At 38.6% G+C, this 17361-nt stretch overlaps 2 protein-coding genes across 3 annotated transcripts in view; one reads left to right on the plus strand and one right to left on the minus strand.

The window, feature by feature from the left end:
* The window catches only part of ecpas (Ecm29 proteasome adaptor and scaffold), a 28120-nt gene extending 27679 nt beyond the window's left edge, over positions 1 to 441 (minus strand). Inside the window, exon 1 of the mRNA XM_088342683.1 lies at positions 356 to 441. Within this exon, the coding sequence (XP_088198809.1) occupies positions 356 to 377 (22 nt within the window). The 5' untranslated portion in view covers positions 378 to 441. The remainder of the gene's footprint in view (positions 1 to 355) is intronic.
* Positions 442 to 2059: 1618 nt separating this feature from the next.
* The window catches only part of kdm4c (lysine (K)-specific demethylase 4C), a 57213-nt gene continuing 41911 nt past the window's right edge, over positions 2060 to 17361 (plus strand). For both annotated transcript variants that reach the window (XM_088342684.1, XM_088342685.1), the window contains exons 1-12: positions 2060 to 2164; positions 4918 to 5084; positions 5146 to 5321; positions 5481 to 5595; positions 7261 to 7454; positions 8984 to 9033; positions 9285 to 9388; positions 9600 to 9737; positions 10925 to 11118; positions 11211 to 11383; positions 12166 to 13934; positions 15607 to 15712. In XM_088342684.1, the coding sequence (XP_088198810.1) occupies positions 4941 to 5084; positions 5146 to 5321; positions 5481 to 5595; positions 7261 to 7454; positions 8984 to 9033; positions 9285 to 9388; positions 9600 to 9737; positions 10925 to 11118; positions 11211 to 11383; positions 12166 to 13934; positions 15607 to 15712 (3163 nt within the window). In that variant the 5' untranslated portion in view covers positions 2060 to 2164; positions 4918 to 4940. The remainder of the gene's footprint in view (positions 2165 to 4917; positions 5085 to 5145; positions 5322 to 5480; positions 5596 to 7260; positions 7455 to 8983; positions 9034 to 9284; positions 9389 to 9599; positions 9738 to 10924; positions 11119 to 11210; positions 11384 to 12165; positions 13935 to 15606; positions 15713 to 17361) is intronic.

Here is a 17361-nt window from a genome sequence, read left to right on the forward strand (position 1 = left end):
TTTCTTATTTCTCACACATGCCGAAGCTACGGCTCACGACAAGAAGTAAGGAGACGTTCAAATGTCACAAACCTTCATTCGTCAAAGCCTAATCCCGTTAGTTTCAAAAACGTTTAGTGGCACATTTCATTTTGACCATGACTGGGCAAACGGCCTTGTGACGAGAGTTAGCTAGCAAGTGCTACTTAGCATGCTGACATTCTAGCATTTATCTCCAGTTGCGCTGCTACCAGAATCGCCCAAATCATAGCGGAGAATAACATTAAACGTGTTGTTTTTTTAAGGTGAGATTTAAATACTACAGGACGTCAATGAAAGGAGATTTGAATCACTGTTAACGCTCATAAAAACTTACTGAGTTCATCCTGGGCAGCCATGTTCGCAGTGGATCTTTAGCGACTCCTACAGATCGCCAAGTGTCGCTGCATCCAAAGACTGCAGAGGACCTCGATGCATTTTCCTACGTTTTCTTAATCTTTTAAATAAAAATATTTCTTTGTGCTTATTAAAATTTGGTTTTGTTCGAATAGTGTGCTTCTCATTTTACGGAAGTTTAGACAATTTCTATTTTTCTGTACATTTTGTTTTGGTGAATTATTGGAGACAATTTAAAACAGTAAAATAAAAACAATCCATAACCGTTAACGTGTATTATTTTATTAGATTTTGTACCAACGTTTTCTAAAATATTTCAATGCGATCGTATTCGGAAATGAATATGATTTTCACTCAACAGACGATGTTTTTTCCTGACATCAAGTGATTTAAAAAAAATGCAATAACAGGCATTATGTTCGGCTATTGTTTACAAAATCTCGTAAATCATGCAAACTTGTGCATGCACGACAGTTATAAAGCCCTACTAGTTATAAACTTTTAAGGTTACACTTTTATGCTTGCAATTATTTGATTTAAAAAAGAATGGTTCTTCATTTTCCTCATGTTGAGGTTTTTGAGTTTTTCCTTGCCTCATGTAGGTTTTACATCAGGAAATGGTGTAATAATAGTCTGTAATTTGCAATCATCTGTGGTCTGTGCAGCCCTTTGATACTCCTTGTGATGAAGGGCTATACAAAAAAACATGATTTGATTTGACATGAGCAAATTTATCTGTCACACCTCGGGACAATTTGGACCGGCCAATTGACCTAACATGCATGTTTTTGGAATGTGGGAGGAAACCGGAGTGCCCGGAGGAAACCCACGCAAGCACGGGGAGAACATGCAAACTCCACAAAGGAGAGTTCGATCTCATGACCTCAGAACTGTGCCGCACATTGCGCTAACCACTGCGCTGCTGTGGTACCCCACCAACAACAGATATAAGAATATTCACGGTTAAAAAACTAATTTTATACCAAGTTCAACCCCAATTCAATTCTATTCTATTCTATTCTGTTCTATTCTATTCTTTGGCGCTCTTAGAACTTGAACCAAGCTTTCTTCTTTGCTGTCCATATCAAGTTAGCAGCCATGGACTTATCATACAAAACTACAATGATGAAGGAGCAATAAATCTAATTTTATGAAAAACAAAAACAAAACAAAAAAACTAAAAAAAAAAAAAAATCAAAAATGTAAACTAATTTTTTTTGTTTTTTTCCCCTCGTATTTCTGCAGTAATTGATGTTCCCTTGAAATGTCTTGACTTTGTATCGCTTTTTGACTGTTTTTGCCAAATTTATGTGTAACGATGTAATGCTAAAAAATAATGATGAATAGGGCGGCCATTTTATATCGACTGCAGATGGCATTGTACTTCTCAAACAACCAATCAAGGCTCACCTGTTGATTTGAATTTAAAATATCATTATCTATATATATTTTATGCTTTCGGTCGACTGCAAAAAAGTCATTCCTGAAATCTCAACTTTACTCATGTAACACTTCAAGATCGAATCACACATTAAGGTAAAAACCATTAAACACGTACATAATAATAATAATAATAATAATAATAATAATAATAATAGATATTTTAAGATTTGCAACACGATTAAATATGTCGCATAACCAAAATTACGACTGGGGGTCGCAAACTGCATGCGCGTTCCCGAGGGGCTTCCAGTGCACGCGCAACAGAAGTGGGCTGTTGTCATGTGAATCAGCTGGGCCGAACTAGGAAGAGGTTACTCACATCGCAGCTTACGTTTTCGAATTTAAGGTATTGCATATTGCTAACATCGTTTTCTCGTCCTTGCGGATGATCATGCTTGGCTTCTAAATCGTTTTATTCCCGCAGGCTTTGTGCAGTTTTATAAATCATCTGCCTAGCTAACAGTTAGCATTGCTAGCTACACAAGTTTGCACGCGCTAATGCCTATAGGCAAGTTGCATTGTGCGTTTTCCTTTGTTTTATCATTTATAGTTATCCTAAAATGTAACTGCATTAGTATTTGTGTCGTGTGGAAATCAAATATAACTAATCGCTGTTGCCACATTGGCAAAGATTAGAAGTTGTGGGCCTGCGTGTGGAGCCACCTTGCACGGTGGGACATTTAAACCATCGCTCGGTTGTGCACTCACGAGTGAGCCAAACGAGTAATCGGCTCGTGTTTGGCTGTTTTATTTTTTAATAATCGTGTAATTCACACAAGAGTATTTATTAGTTTAAACTGATCAATATGTTTACTTTAAAAGCTAGCGAGTCTGGCTGTTATGCTCAGCCATTGCTAGGAATCAAAACAAAACGTAGGCTAGCCGAGCTAGCCAAACTGACAACAAAGATGAGACAAAACGTTAATACTTTGTAATTGATTGAAAAAAATTGTCCATCGTAACAATGAATATAGTTACGTGAAGTGATTAAGAATCCTTTGTTTTATTTATTGCTCCGTCAAATGATGTAGTCCACGCTTTATGAAGAATAACACGTTTTGAGTGTGACAATGGCGAGCAATGTAAACATAAATATAGCAACAGTTTACCTTTAGTATGGATCACTGTTCGTTTCAACATGTTGGTGTGTTGCATTGAGAACAGATTTAGTTATATCAAAGAGTTGCTATTGGTTGCACGTTTGGAGACGGGACCAACGGATTGACCGTGTTTCTTTGTTTACAGTGGGTTTGAATTCACTTTTGGAAGTGGGGTGGGCTGATGGGGCAAATCTGAGAGGGTCCCGTTTGGTGTCATGCAAGGATTTGAGGCGTCAATCCTCTTTATTCAGATCTCTGCTTCCACCTAGTGATTGAAATTCGAATTGCATTTGAACCCCATTACACTGTACTTCAAGGCACAATCTTTCATATTTCAAGCCTTTCATATAAAGTGATCCTTTTTGCAGAGCTTGTGTTTAAAAAATAACCATCGAAAGGCATACGGTGAAGTGACAAACTTTTTACTATTATTAAAATGTTATACAATTAAATGCTGTATTATATATTGAAACCAAATAACTAATCTTTTTACAGGCTCTAGTGTTTGTTTCACCTACTAGCGTACTGTGTAAATAACTATTTTACTGTCAATTGATAGTTTTAATCATTTGGGAGAGAAGAATGCATAACACAACGCGCGATACAAATCAGTGAAGTAGCAAGACCGGGGAAAGTGTTATAGCAAAGATTTACTGTACTGTACTGCAATTTCTGAGAATATCACTATGCGTGTCCCAAGCATTAAAAAAATAATCAAAAAATTACTCAAGTTGTTTAATTATCTCATCTCATTAGCTACACCGCTTATCCTCAGTAGGGTCGCGGGGGTGCTGGACCCCATCCCAGCAATCATCGGGCAGTGGGCAGGGGACACCCTGAACTGGTTCCCAGCCAATCGCAGGGCACACGGGGACAGACAACTCACTCGCTCATTCACACCTAGGCACAATTTGGACCGGCCAATTCATCTGAAATGCATGTTTTTGGAATGTGGGAGGAACCCGGAGTGCCCGGAGGAAACCCACGCAAGCACGGGGAGAACATACAAACTCTGCACAGGAAGTCTGGAGCTGGATTTGAACCCACGCAGGAGGTTCCCAAGACATGAAATGTGCCGCACATGCGCTAACCACCACGCCGCCGTGCTGTCCCTTTTTTAATTATAATTTCTAAAATTATTATAATTGCTAAGTGTTTAGAATCCTCAAAATTTAATTTCTACCCATTATTGTATGAATTTCACAGTACTAGAACAATCCATGTTTGTATAATGGAAAATTCTAAATTATCTACACTATAAATTATTGGTAATGAAAATGAACCAAACAGATGTCTCTAAACCAGCCATTATTTTTTTTTAGAAAACGCATTGTTCACCAACAACCATCCATCCATTATCTGCACCGCTTATCCTCAGTAGAGTCGCAGGAGGTGCTAGGGCCCATCCCAGCTATCCTCTGTTGCCAGCCAGTCACAGGGCACACAGACACAGACAATTCACTCGCTCATTCACACAAAGGGACAATTTGGACCGGCCAATTAACCTGACATGCATATTTTTGCAATCTGTGAGGAAACCGGAGTGCCCGGAAGAAACCCACACAAGCACGGGGAGAACATGCAAACTCCACACAGGAAGGTTCGTTCTCATGACCATAGAACTGTGCCGCACACGCGGTAACCACTGCGCTGCTGTGGTACCCCACCAACAACAGATATAAGAATATTCACGGTTAAAAAACTAATTTTATGTCAAGTTCAACCCAAAATAATACTCTTTTGCCCCTTCTTAACCAGCATCTTTGCATTCAAAGCCATCCCATTTTAAAATCAATTTGATTCAGTTGACATATTTTGTGATCAGTAGCAGTAAATCAGATAAAATTAGTAATGTGTCCATTAGAGAAAGAAAAAAAAGAAAACTGTTATGATAAACCATGACAGATCTCCACTTGAAGAGTACGAAGCCATTGTTATCACCCTCTGATTCTTTTTTGGAGCCTTTAATCTGTAATGTGCTTAATAATATTCCTCCCAGGTTTCGGCCAATGAGGGGTCAAGATGGCGGAAGCAGAGGTGTGCACCCCTGCAAACCCAACTTGCAAGATTATGACCTTCAGGCCAACAATGGAGGAATTCAGGGACTTCAACAAATATTTAGTTTATATGGAGTCCCAGGGTGCACAGCGAGCAGGTTTGGCCAAGGTATGACTTTCTTTTTTACTTTTACTCTCCGGAAAAAAACAGTGCACCTTCTTTTCCCTAGGTGATCCCTCCTAAAGGTTGGAAGCCTCGTCGTACCTATGATGACATAGACGATTTGATGATCGACGCGCCCATTCAGCAGATGGTGGCGGGCCAGTCTGGCCTTTTCACTCAGTACAACATTCAAAAGAAGCCGCTCAGTGTGCAGGAGTTCAGGCGACTTGCTAATAGTGATATGTGAGTATACACTCAAATGTACCCATGGATAATCCACTTTTCTTCACATTTACAGTGATCTAAATAACTTTAGAAAAAGTGGTTTCAGTGCTGAGTAGTCTTACAACTCTTTTACTCTTAAGTTAATTGTGTTCTCAATTAAATGGATCTCTTCCACAGGTACTGTACGCCTCGCTACCTTAACTATGAAGATCTCGAACGGAAGTACTGGAAGAACCTTACTTTTGTCTCGCCGATATATGGTGCTGATGTTGGCGGAAGCCTTTACGATGAGGTAGACTGAAGTATTTGGAAGTATAATGTAGATAAGTTTGGTGTTACTCTGACATACCTGAAGATTTCACAAAATGCTAAATTTTATTTAGTAGAGTAATTGGTGCACAAAAATGAAATGCAGTCTTACCATGAGCTATTGTTCCTTTGGGCTTTTGCTTTGAGTTACTAGCAGAGTTGTGACATACCAGTGCAAAATTGTGTTGGCAAATTGTACACAATTTGAAAATAGCTAAACTTTGACTGATTAATAATTATTTATTTGTGACTAGGTCAATCCTTGAAATAGATCTTAGAACAGAGGTACCCAACATGATGTACGTGGTTCCTAAAAAACCCACCGGTGATGGGTCATTGTGAATTTGAAGGAAATTTGATTTCTACCTGGCATAAGAAATCATTGTCATGATCAGTGTCTTCAAATACATGATTAATTCCTCCAAAATTATTTTAAAATTCAGACTATAAGGCGCATCTGTATATTTTTGAAGGAAAAAAACATTTTTTTTATATATATTATCCGCACCTGAGCATAAACTGCATGTGCCCAAATTGAACGATGAGATATTTACAAAGACAGACTATACAAAGCAAGAGTTTCAATAATTTACCCCTTAAAGTTTTGACAGCCCGCCGGTGGCCCGCTGCGCTTTTGATAAACAAATACGTGTCCGTACAATGTCACTAAAATAAGTCATACCATTTCAAAATATACTCATCAAAGAAGCATCTCGATCAGTCTGTATCACGATACCCAAAAACTATTAAGCCGAGGTAACTCGCCAAAATGCCCTCCCCGGGTCTTCAACTTCTTTGATTGTCCGTGAAAATGGCTTAGTTACATCGGGAACAATCCATAGAGTCCAACCGGGAAAAATATTTACTTCGAAACACCTGATAATGCCCACAGAAAAATAGCAATCCACCTCAAACATTTCTGCTTTGTTGGACCTTGCTTCTTGTAATCTGTTCGTTTTGCCACATTTTTCCCATTTACAAATAAACAGACTCCTAAAAGTATTCCAATAGTTGGCGTTCCCCTTTTGATTGACATCTTTTCCCTGATGCGGGTCTGTTCATGCTAGTTTTATCATGCACAAAGTGCGAAGTTACATTAAACTTGAGTCTTCATCAACACATATATTCCACGTGTCTCACTCTTTCCTTTACTGCTTGTATTTTCCTGGTGGGCCGTTAGAAAAAATGCATGAACATCATTGCATAAGCCGCAGGGATGAAAGCTTGGAAAAAACGTCGTGGCTTTTAGTCTGAATTTTTACGGTATGGAAATCGTTCAGTGTCCTTATGATGATATTTGGAGATAATTTTGTGGTTGACTGAGCACATTTTAACCCTATTTGTTAATAATACAACCAGAAAATAACATATTAGTAACACAAAAACAACATAGTGGTAACATAAGTTGTTATTTTAGAAATGCATATCCAACTGGTAACCGTTTATGCTTAGTGCTAACAAGAAAGTAGCACTCACCTTCAAAAAGGTTAGTCATCCCTGTCCATTAATATCCTATGTAATATTGTCAGACAGAATCAGCAAATTTACAAATAAGAGTCCAATGGATAGTCGTCGACATTTTTGCTCCGTATTGACTTGAATAACTTTGAATCCCCCCAAATCAACCTCGTTGTTATAAATCTTGTAGGATGTGGAGGAATGGAACATTGGGCATCTGAACTCAATTTTGGACGTAATTGAGGAGGACACCGGCGTGTCCATCCAGGGAGTCAACACTCCGTATCTGTACTTTGGCATGTGGAAAACAACCTTCTCTTGGCACACGGAAGACATGGACCTCTACAGCATCAACTACCTTCACTTTGGGGAGCCCAAGTCTTGGTAAGTGTGTGTTTTGGTGCAGTGGATTGACACTTGTCAGATGGAACTACAATTTGCAAACCACCCAACAAGCGTCCAAGCCAACTTTTTGACATTCAAAAGCTGTAGATTGTATTCCGCACCCTATTTATTGTTCTATATTCTTTATCAATTATCCATTATCCGTCAAATCATAATACACTACAAAGCCAATAGGCCGAGACACTTGCTCTCAGCCGAGACACTTGCTCTCAGCCAAGAGGCTGAGTCAAGGTCCTAGCCTCCTACTGACACAATCCAAAAGTCAATAGTACACATTCTTAGAACCACAGTCGGCGTCATGGATGGAAAATGATACCCGTAATTAACGTATGATGCAGACTTGTAAAGTCCGGGTCCCGTTAAAAGTAATCCAAGGAAACAAAATGTATATTTCCAAAGTTAAGGGTGGGAAAAATATATATCCACTATTGTCCGCTGCGACAACAGACAGATCTACCAGTAACTCAGCTTTACCCTACTTCCCATCAGCCCGCGTTTGCTCCGCCCCTTGTTTTTGATTCGACCCGTAGAACACATAACAGAATAAATCTCTAAAATAAATACATTACAAAAATATACAGTTGCAAATACATATTATACATGGTTACACATATTTACGAAGAAAGACTGTACACCGAGTTTTCAAAGCTTTAATAATAATAATATAACTTTAATCCCAAACCGTGCCTTTGAAAGGTACCAACACGCTAGTAGATCACGCTCGCACTGCATCAAACGTGCCTGTCAAAAAAAAGCATCCCGTAATTGTGAAATTCACGGAAGATCGTCCTCAACTTCCTCCTCATAACTATCGCCATCAAGGGCGTCTTCCTCATTTTCGGAACCTACCTTTACTTAACAGACAATGTATGCATAAACTTAGAGGTTGCAGTCTTTCTTGGTGCACATATTCTACTGGTCTTAATCTTACCTTTTATACTCCAGCGCCGCTGGTGGCCTTTAGAAAAATTACATAAATTGGCCGCTTCACTGAATAAGCCGCAGGGCTGAACATTTGGGAAAAAAGTAGCGGCTTATAGTCCGGAATTTACGGTAGCTGTTTTTGTTATCTCAGATATTTCAAAGATATTATTTCAGTTGGGTGATACTTGTTTAATTCTCTCCAATAATCAAAATGAAATTATGTCATTTAGTGTTGTAATAAAAAGAAAGGTAGCTGTGCGTTGCTCAATGTGTGTCAGAAGGTTTGATTAGAACTTGTAAATATTTGAGCTGAGCATTAAGCAGTATTTCAGTAGCCGTTTTATTCGAATATTTAGGTCATCATCAAATTGTCCCCAAATACTGAAATGTTTTTACATTAAACTTAGTTTTAAATGTAATTTCTCTAATATTAGTAGTGAAGATGAGGTGATTAATTTGCATTTTTAAATACACATTCCAGTAGATGGCAGTCTTGATTTTCTTTTTACATGTAGCACCTACATGCATACTAAAGGTCATGATTGAGAAGTTGTGTTTTTTTCCCTCTCCCTTTTGCTTAACAGGTATGCCATCCCTCCTGAGCACGGGAAGAGACTGGAACGTTTGGCTACTGGTAACTTTTCATTTGGATTATAGATTAGGTGTCTATGACAATTAAGGTAAAATTGAATATTGGGCTTGAATTGGAACGCCAGTATTTTAGGCAATTTAGAAAGTGATTTGTTCTCTTGAAGGGATTCAAAAAGCAGAGTGTTCAAAATTCAAAAATTAATTAGTGTGTGTTAAAAATTGGCAAAGCACTTCTTTTCGGTAAAGCCATGTATTTCAGTCAAGTCTTCTAATTTTATGCGTGTCTGTTATCAGGGTTCTTTCCTAATAGCTTCAAGGGATGCGAAGCGTTTCTCCGTCACAAGATGACACTAATCTCACCCTTTGTGCTGAAGAAGTATGGCATTCCCTTCGATAAGGTGACAATTTGTTTCCGTGCCACTCTTTTTTTATGTTAACGTTATTATTACTTAGAAACTTTTGACCGAAAGGCGCTGTGTAGATATTGGCAGTAGCTTATTTTTGTTCATGCATTTATTTCCTTCCTTCTTTTGTCATTAAAAAGACAAAAAGAACTGTTTTTATTGGTGTCCGTTTCGTCATTTCTCTTTTTCAATTTCCAACTTTCAGATTACGCAGGAGGCTGGTGAGTTCATGATCACGTTCCCATACGGCTATCACGCCGGCTTCAATCACGGTTTCAACTGCGCCGAGTCGACCAACTTTGCAACTATACGGTGGATAGAGTATGGCAAAAATGCCACACAGGTACCAATTTTACTGTAATTGTTTTGGAACTGCTGGAGTTGGTTGACTGTTTCTTTGATTCCACAAGTAGCCATAAGATTACACAAAACCCTGGCAAGTAGGAAAGTACTAATTGTGTCAAAGTATGGCATATTCCTTCCACTATGGGAAAAAGATCATCTTTTTTTTTGAGAGAAGATAAGTTAAGTTGTATGTTATATGATTAATCGTCTGCAAGCCACATCTCAAAAACTCTATCAGTCTAAAAAAATAGGAAAGGCAACTTTAATGCAGGTAAAACAAAAACAAATTAGCATTTATTGGGGTACATTTGCTTTTTGGGTGGAGATCAATACTGTAGTTTCAATTTTTAAAAATAATTATTTTAACTTGTCCTAGGTTTGCCCAATTACAGTAAAATAGAACTTGTACATAGACATCCATCAAAGGCAGTGGATGAATTCACGTTCAATGACGAGTATGAGTGTCAACATGACATTTTGCAAAAAAAGTTTGTGAATGGTACTTGAATAGATCATAACAGATTTAACTTTATTTTCATTGTTCACAACAACATTAGCATGTAATAAAAGACTCCAAAGAGGAAAATAAGACAAAAATAATTTTAAAGAATATTAGGATAGATGGTTGATCTTCACAAGGAAGTGCTTGTAGACTGGCCTATGGTGTAAGTCTATCAGAAAAATAATACAATGAAAAAATTAGCGCAGGGAGTTCAGAGTTGAATTGTTTTTATTACCATGGACATCTACGCCGTGAAACATTGTTTGTAAAAAGAGTAGGCATGACACTCCAGGCTAAACATGTAATCAAGACTTTAGAGAGAAAAAAGATCAAAGACTATCACGATAAAAGGCAGAAAAAATATTCTTAATGTAGTTCTAAGAGACTGGCCTAAGTTATAATTACAGTGAAACATTTGCAAATGAAAAAGAATAGTGCATCGTAACAAGTGCAATTAAAAGAAGTGCAATAACATTTAGCAGCAACAACAAAAATCTAAAATAGGTCACAAGATAAATATTTTTTTGTTTTGTGCAGCAACAACAGGAGTAACAAGTTAAATACACATTTTTCTTTACATAGGAAATGTATTTTTCACAGTCTTGTCTGCTTGTTGTTGGTGATATTTCTGTGGAAGAAACTGTCTGGAAAAAAATTGTCACATGCCCTTTTCCCATCTGTAGTGTACTTGCAGTAAGGATATGGTCAAAATATCCATGGAGCCATTCGTCAAAAGGTTTCAGCCTGAGCGCTACGCCAACTGGATGTTGGGTAAAGATCCGGCTGCCATTGATCACACACAGGCTACTCCCAAAACTACACCAGAGTTGCAGAGTTGGTTGCAGAGACGCAGCAAGACAAAGTCTTCCAATAAAAGGTTTGTAATTTGTTGCTGTGTGATGTATTTTTAGCAGTTTGCATTGACTTACACATATGAATTTCCTTGCGTTAATTTAATTGCACATCCAGTGGCAACAACTCTCGAATGCGCTTGAAACGTCTCAGAACCACAGAGGAACCAGTTGGCTTGGAGGACGGCTCTCTGTGCAGCAGCAAGCCCAAAGTGCGACGGTGTAGCGAAGCAACTGCGGAGGAAAACCATGGGAGAAAGGACACGAGGAAAAATTCTCTTCAGATTTCTGGTAGGGCATTTTAATAGCTGTTATAAATATGATTGTAAATATTTTTAATGGGCCATTTTTCAAATATTGTTGCCATAAAATAATAGTTGCAGTTGAGATAGTATTATTTAAAGAGATTCATTTGAATTACTCAAAGCTGGTGTTTATTTTTGAACAATAGTTCCTAACTAATAATTTGTTTGTAGCATACATGCAAGAAATGTTCTTGTTGAAACTGATTCAAAATCAGCTATTCTTGCTTAAACATTTTGGAATGTTATTTTTCTGCACAAATATTTTCTTTAAATTTGTGTTGATTGGCTAGATTGTTTAGAATTGATTAACTTTATTCTCAAATCAATCAACATTGAGTCAAAAAAACATAGATTTAAACTACTTGTTGGCCCTGACGTTTTCCATTATTTTGATAAACTATTGGAATCTGATAAGTTAATAGTTTAGTAGACACTCAAAATAAGGAGAGAATTTAAACTTGCAAGGAGAACATGGGACATTCCAAACCTCATAAGGAATTTTAATCGGTTCTAAAATAGACCCCCTCCAAAAAAACAGAAGCAGATCTGCCCTAAAGGGTGTGGAAATTAAAGAACAGCAACACGATTGGCTGATATAGACAATGATGTAAACAAGGCAAACTAGTCAAAACAATGAACAACAGTGAAGTTAAACACTAAAAATAACAAACTGGCACCGTATGCACCCTCCAATATTTAAAAAAAGAATACATTTAGCAGCATCATAGCAGATCTGTTTTTTTTTTGTCACCCGCTTTTTGTTTACAGGTCGCTGCAGGCAGATGTGTGTGGTCAAGGTGAACAGAGTAGAGAGCGACAGTTTTTCTAAAGGGGATCGTCTGTGCTCGCAGACCAGTTCCAGCTCCTCCGTGTCCTCGGAAAATCATGATTTAAAGGCAGAAATTGACCCTCAACTCTCCTCAATGCCCAACATCAACAGTAGGCCTTCTGACGGACTCGGAAATTGGCCTGAGGTGTCTGAAGCTTTTTGCCCTTCCGAACCTCAAGACCATGTAAATTCTCAGGCCCGTTCTACTGGGGAACCTCCCATAGAACCCACAACACCAGCATCCTCTTCCCACACATCAAGCACCTCCAACGAGACAAATACGAGCTTGTGTCCTCTTGATTCTGATGCTGAGAAATCAGACTTGTTAACTACAGAAAATGTTTTGAGCCCAGAAACAAACACTAATTTCAGCAACATGGACAAATTATGCACGATTATTGAACCAGAGTCGTCAGTCACGTTAGAGCAAAATGGTAACCAGTCGCAAAACACTACAGATCACGATTCAGAACTTGAGCCAGCAGAGGGAGGTAGTCCCACATCTTGCGTTCTTTCCCTCTCTTCAAACCCCGACTATGTGTTGAAAAACAGCAGTTTTGAGCAAAGCTCTCCTCCACCTCTGCTTCAAAAGAATGCAGCGGACATGCCACACCTCACTCCAGAGCCTTCAAAAGCTTATATAATTGGCTCCCAACCCCCTGTGCTCACACAAGAGATGCCTTCCCTCACCCTAGCTGACGAGGGACTACCTGCCAAACCAAAACCTTTTATATACCCTCACCAGTTTGCACCTGTGCTCCACCGCGAGACACCAGGAGATAAGCCAGAAAAGCCTGATTCAAGGATCCCTGAGGAATCTTCCTATTATGAACAAATCCATGACTGGCATTTACAGTCTTCAGATCAGCTATCTAGCAGCAAAACATGTGAAGATGTTCACCAATTTGTTTTGGAACCTGGAATTGGTGCAAAAAATAATACAGGGGTTGGAAATAATTTAGAAAACAAAGCTTCATATAAGTTACCTCAAATAGATGCACGCATAGAAGAGCAACATTCCACCTTAGCGGCATTAGTAATGAGTGCCAACTGTGAAGACAAAAATCGAACAGAAACTGTGTTGTGTCAGGACAATGTTGACCCTCTTGGTTCTGGTACCTCGATCAGTAATGTCCCATCCGACTTTCATTCACAAAAGAGTCCCAAAGAAGACCCTCTTTATGACCATAGTAACGTTTGGAGGAACTTCAACCCTCAGAGGCCTGCTGTGCTCATCCAAAGCCTCCAACCAGAACTGCCCTGCGATTTTACCCATGACGCCATCCCATACAGAGTCTGGTCAGAACCCCAGTGTAAAGAGGTCACTCATTTAGAGGACCCTGACGGGGAATTACGTGAGAGCAAAGAAGGGGACACAGGTCCTCTTACTTGGGCTCAGCTCGAGCCCACCTCGCTGCTTTCAGTCAGTGCTACTGAGGATGCCGAGTTCTGCGGGGACGCAGGAGAATCTAATGGAGAGCTTGTGGCCAGCAGGGAGCTAGGGCAGGTACAGTCCTTAGTTGGTGCTCCGGTAAAGGCGGTGGGTGTGCTAGATGGGATGTCTGATACAGAAGAAGACGAGTCGGACGAGGATGGGGAGCAAAGTAGCGACAGCCGAGAGGGCAGCAGTGACTCATCCGGTGAGGAAAACAGGCCAAGCTACTATGGGTGTTACAAATCAGGCTTGGAACCTGGGGAGGTTTGCCCTGTGAGTATTTTGTCAATTATCTTTTATAAACAATGGGGTCTTCCTTATATACAGAGAGATTTTCAAAAGTAAATATTTCGACAAGGGATGGCTGAATATTGTGTGAGACCATAACAGGAAGTTTCAAATGTATTGGACATATTTAAAAGGTTCCTCAAGGCAACCAAAGCTGTGATTTTAATTTTTTTTTTTTTTTTTTTAAATACATTTGAAATTTGTGTTTAAAAGACACAATGGGCTTAAAACGTTGAAAAAATGTGTTTTGTGTAGTAAGCTGTTTTAGTATCATAATTTGTTAATAGCTTCTTATGTTCCAACTCAGCTTTAGATGTTACTTGGGCTAAGCCGAGTATTGTAGTGTAAAGTATGGCTAGTGCAAATGCAACGAGGAAAGCGACTGAGGTCTGCCTTATCGGCCTATGTAGAGCCTTTTCCTTCTTCCACTACTAGGCTCGTTCCCTGCCTGACCGTCTTATTTTCTTGATTATGAAGTGGAATAATCGACTCAGCTCCTGAGGGAAGCCCATGAAGGTCAGCTACTTTCCCATCATCGGCTTGCTGGTGATGTTGGTGAGCCTGACCACCCTCGCTTTCCTTGTTGCATTCACAGTCGCCAAGGCTAAATTGGCCTTGGGGCATCTCTTAAATATAATGGCTCCACCTAAAACTTCACAAGATAATTTCTCATGATTTCCCACATTAATTAGGCCTTTGCTTATTAAAATATTCATTTCGGAAATTCTTATATATCAAGATTTTATTATTCGACTACTGTATCACAATGGCTTAGGGGAACCTTTTAAAATACGACTTGGTTCTCACTGCAGAGCTTAATGCTCAGTTCCAATTTTTTGTGAAATCCAATGTTTTTGTGATATCGTTCACATTTTCGACAAAAAGCGACTTGTATGCGACTTGATCTCCTGTGTGAATGCCACATATGTCCAGCATGTGCAGAAGAGGACACGTTACGTCTCTCACAGTGGGCTCATGTTTGCGTGGATGTTAATTGCGGAGCATTGTCCCCCTAATACTAGTTAAATCCAAAACATCGCTTTTCCCCCATAGAATGCACTCCGTGTGTTGTGATTCCAATATAAATATTGTTTATAACGCCGAGAGGATACTGTCACTTTAAGAATGAACTCGAGTGCTTGTTTACTGCAGTGATGTCGAGTGACACGTTGTGATTTCAGTTGTATGCGATTAGTTATTAAATAAGTGTTCATCTTACATGATTGTGTGAATTTATGACACTCGCCGTTTTTTTCCGCCGTGTTTGTTTATTGAGCCACTTCCTCCTCCTCGTTGAACACAAAATAGTGACGTCCGTCGCCTATTGATGTCATGCAGGTTGCATAAAAGGCGTCTCAACCGTTCACACAGCAGTCACATTCTGGACCACATATGAAATCTGAATCTGGTCTGAAAAATCAGGATATTTGAAGTTCAGACAGACTTTAAAAGATCTTGTACATTTTGTGTCCGTGTCAAAAAAATGTGATTTCCATGTAGTGTGAACCTGGCCTGTCTGTTCAATGTGAAACTTAACAGGAAGCATTTCTCCCATGGGTTCACACCAGATTCAGGCCTTCACAGACATAAAAAAAAGGAATTAAAAAATAAGGACTACCCTCATAAACATGCACATCCGTCTTTTTTTCCATGCCAGTACCCAGTTCTAAAGAGGACAACTAAAAGCTGGCGTCACCCACTCAGGAAACCTACTGCCAGGGCTGTGCCCACTGCTGTCAAACATCAGGCTGTCAGCGATGATGGTTAGTAGGAACGCTCTCAAAATTCAGTTGCAGGTACTGGTGAGGTTTTTATGAGTAATGTGGAACAAATTGGTTCCGAAATAACCAGAAATGGGTTAAGAGGTAAACAATGCGGTACCCTAATCTGATCCAACCTTCGGTGTTGTTTTGTACCCAGTCAACAAATATTTTGAAGTAATCAAACTACATTATGATGTTGGAATGCCATCATTTTTTTTAAACTGACGTTTATTTCGGGTTTATGTATAATACGCCAGTCATTTAGTTTAGACTGTCATAAACATTCTTTTCATGAAAAAATACAATTTTAATTTAAAAATAAATAATAAGAAATAATTATTTTTGTACAGTAGTTAATCAACCTCAATCCATTATTTTGACTTAATTTAAACTGTTATATTTTATATATATATATATCTTTTTTTATTTTGTAGTGACTAATTGAATTACTTTGTTGTATTATTATATACATAAAAAATCTAGGTTTAAAAAAAAACAAAACTATTTCTGACTTTATTTTTTTATAAATGCTAAGTCTGTGGTCATTTGTTTGAAACAATTATTAAAATTGGGCCCAGGGTTGTGAAGACGACCCAAAAATAAAGGACATCTTTTGATAAAGCAGCTCCATTAGTTTTATTTTAAAGCCCAGAAAATAGCATTGTCTACTCATGGCCACCGTAAACTAACTCCATCCACTACTTAATTTGACTTATTTTGTTTGAAAACGTAAGTTGTTCTTTTTATTTCATTATATTTTATTATGTTATCATGGTTGTATCATGTACCAGCTCGGTGGCCTTGGGGGTATGGCGCCCGCCCCGAGACTGGGAGTTCAAGCCTCGCCCGAGTCATACCTAAGACTTAAACATTGGTACCCGTTGCCTCCCTGCTTGGCGTTAAGCATTAGGGGTTGGAATTGGGGGGTTTGGTCACCTAATGACTCCCAACACCTCAGTTGGGTTGAGCGAGGGGGCTGGGAATCCCCTCCTCTGAATCAATCTCCCAAAAAGAGTCAGAAATGACTCTAGCCACCTCCCACTAGGCCCTAGTGACTAGGGGGATATGGCTGTGGTATATATATATAATATAATAATGTTATATTATTATATATGTTATTACATACGACTATTTTGTCAGTTTTTTTTTCAAATCACTATAGGGTCATTTGTGTAAAAATACTAATAAAGTTGGACTGGACTGTTTTGGAAACTAACCCACCAGAAACGTCATTAAGCTTAAAGCAAACCCATTAATTTATATGTGTTGTTTTAATGCCCAGAAAATTGTATTGTCTGCTCATACATAATAAGCTAAAGATTTTGTCAATATGTGAAAAACAACTCCAGAAAAAAAAGCTTTTTTGGTTTGAAACAACCCAATTAGTTGTTCATTTTTTAAAAAAAAACATTCCAGAAAGTTAGTTCAAAGTGTGTCGAACGTATCGGTTCATTGATAAGCTAATTTGGGGTATTTTTGTTCCAAATATTTTGCTTTCAGAAACTTTGATAATGTGGTTACTTTAGTTCATTACAGTGAAGCAGTATCAACAGCATAAAAGCGTGGTGAATGAGAAATCAAAGTAATTCCAGGTAGCGTTGTTTTTTTTCCTGTTTTAACAACCGCCAAGCCATTTAACTGCTCGTATC

The sequence above is a fragment of the Urocampus carinirostris genome, chromosome 8 (genome assembly GCF_059441175.1).
Source record: "Urocampus carinirostris isolate Australia breed hairy pipefish chromosome 8, RoL_Ucar_1.0, whole genome shotgun sequence".
In the NCBI taxonomy this organism is placed as follows: domain Eukaryota; kingdom Metazoa; phylum Chordata; class Actinopteri; order Syngnathiformes; family Syngnathidae; genus Urocampus; species Urocampus carinirostris.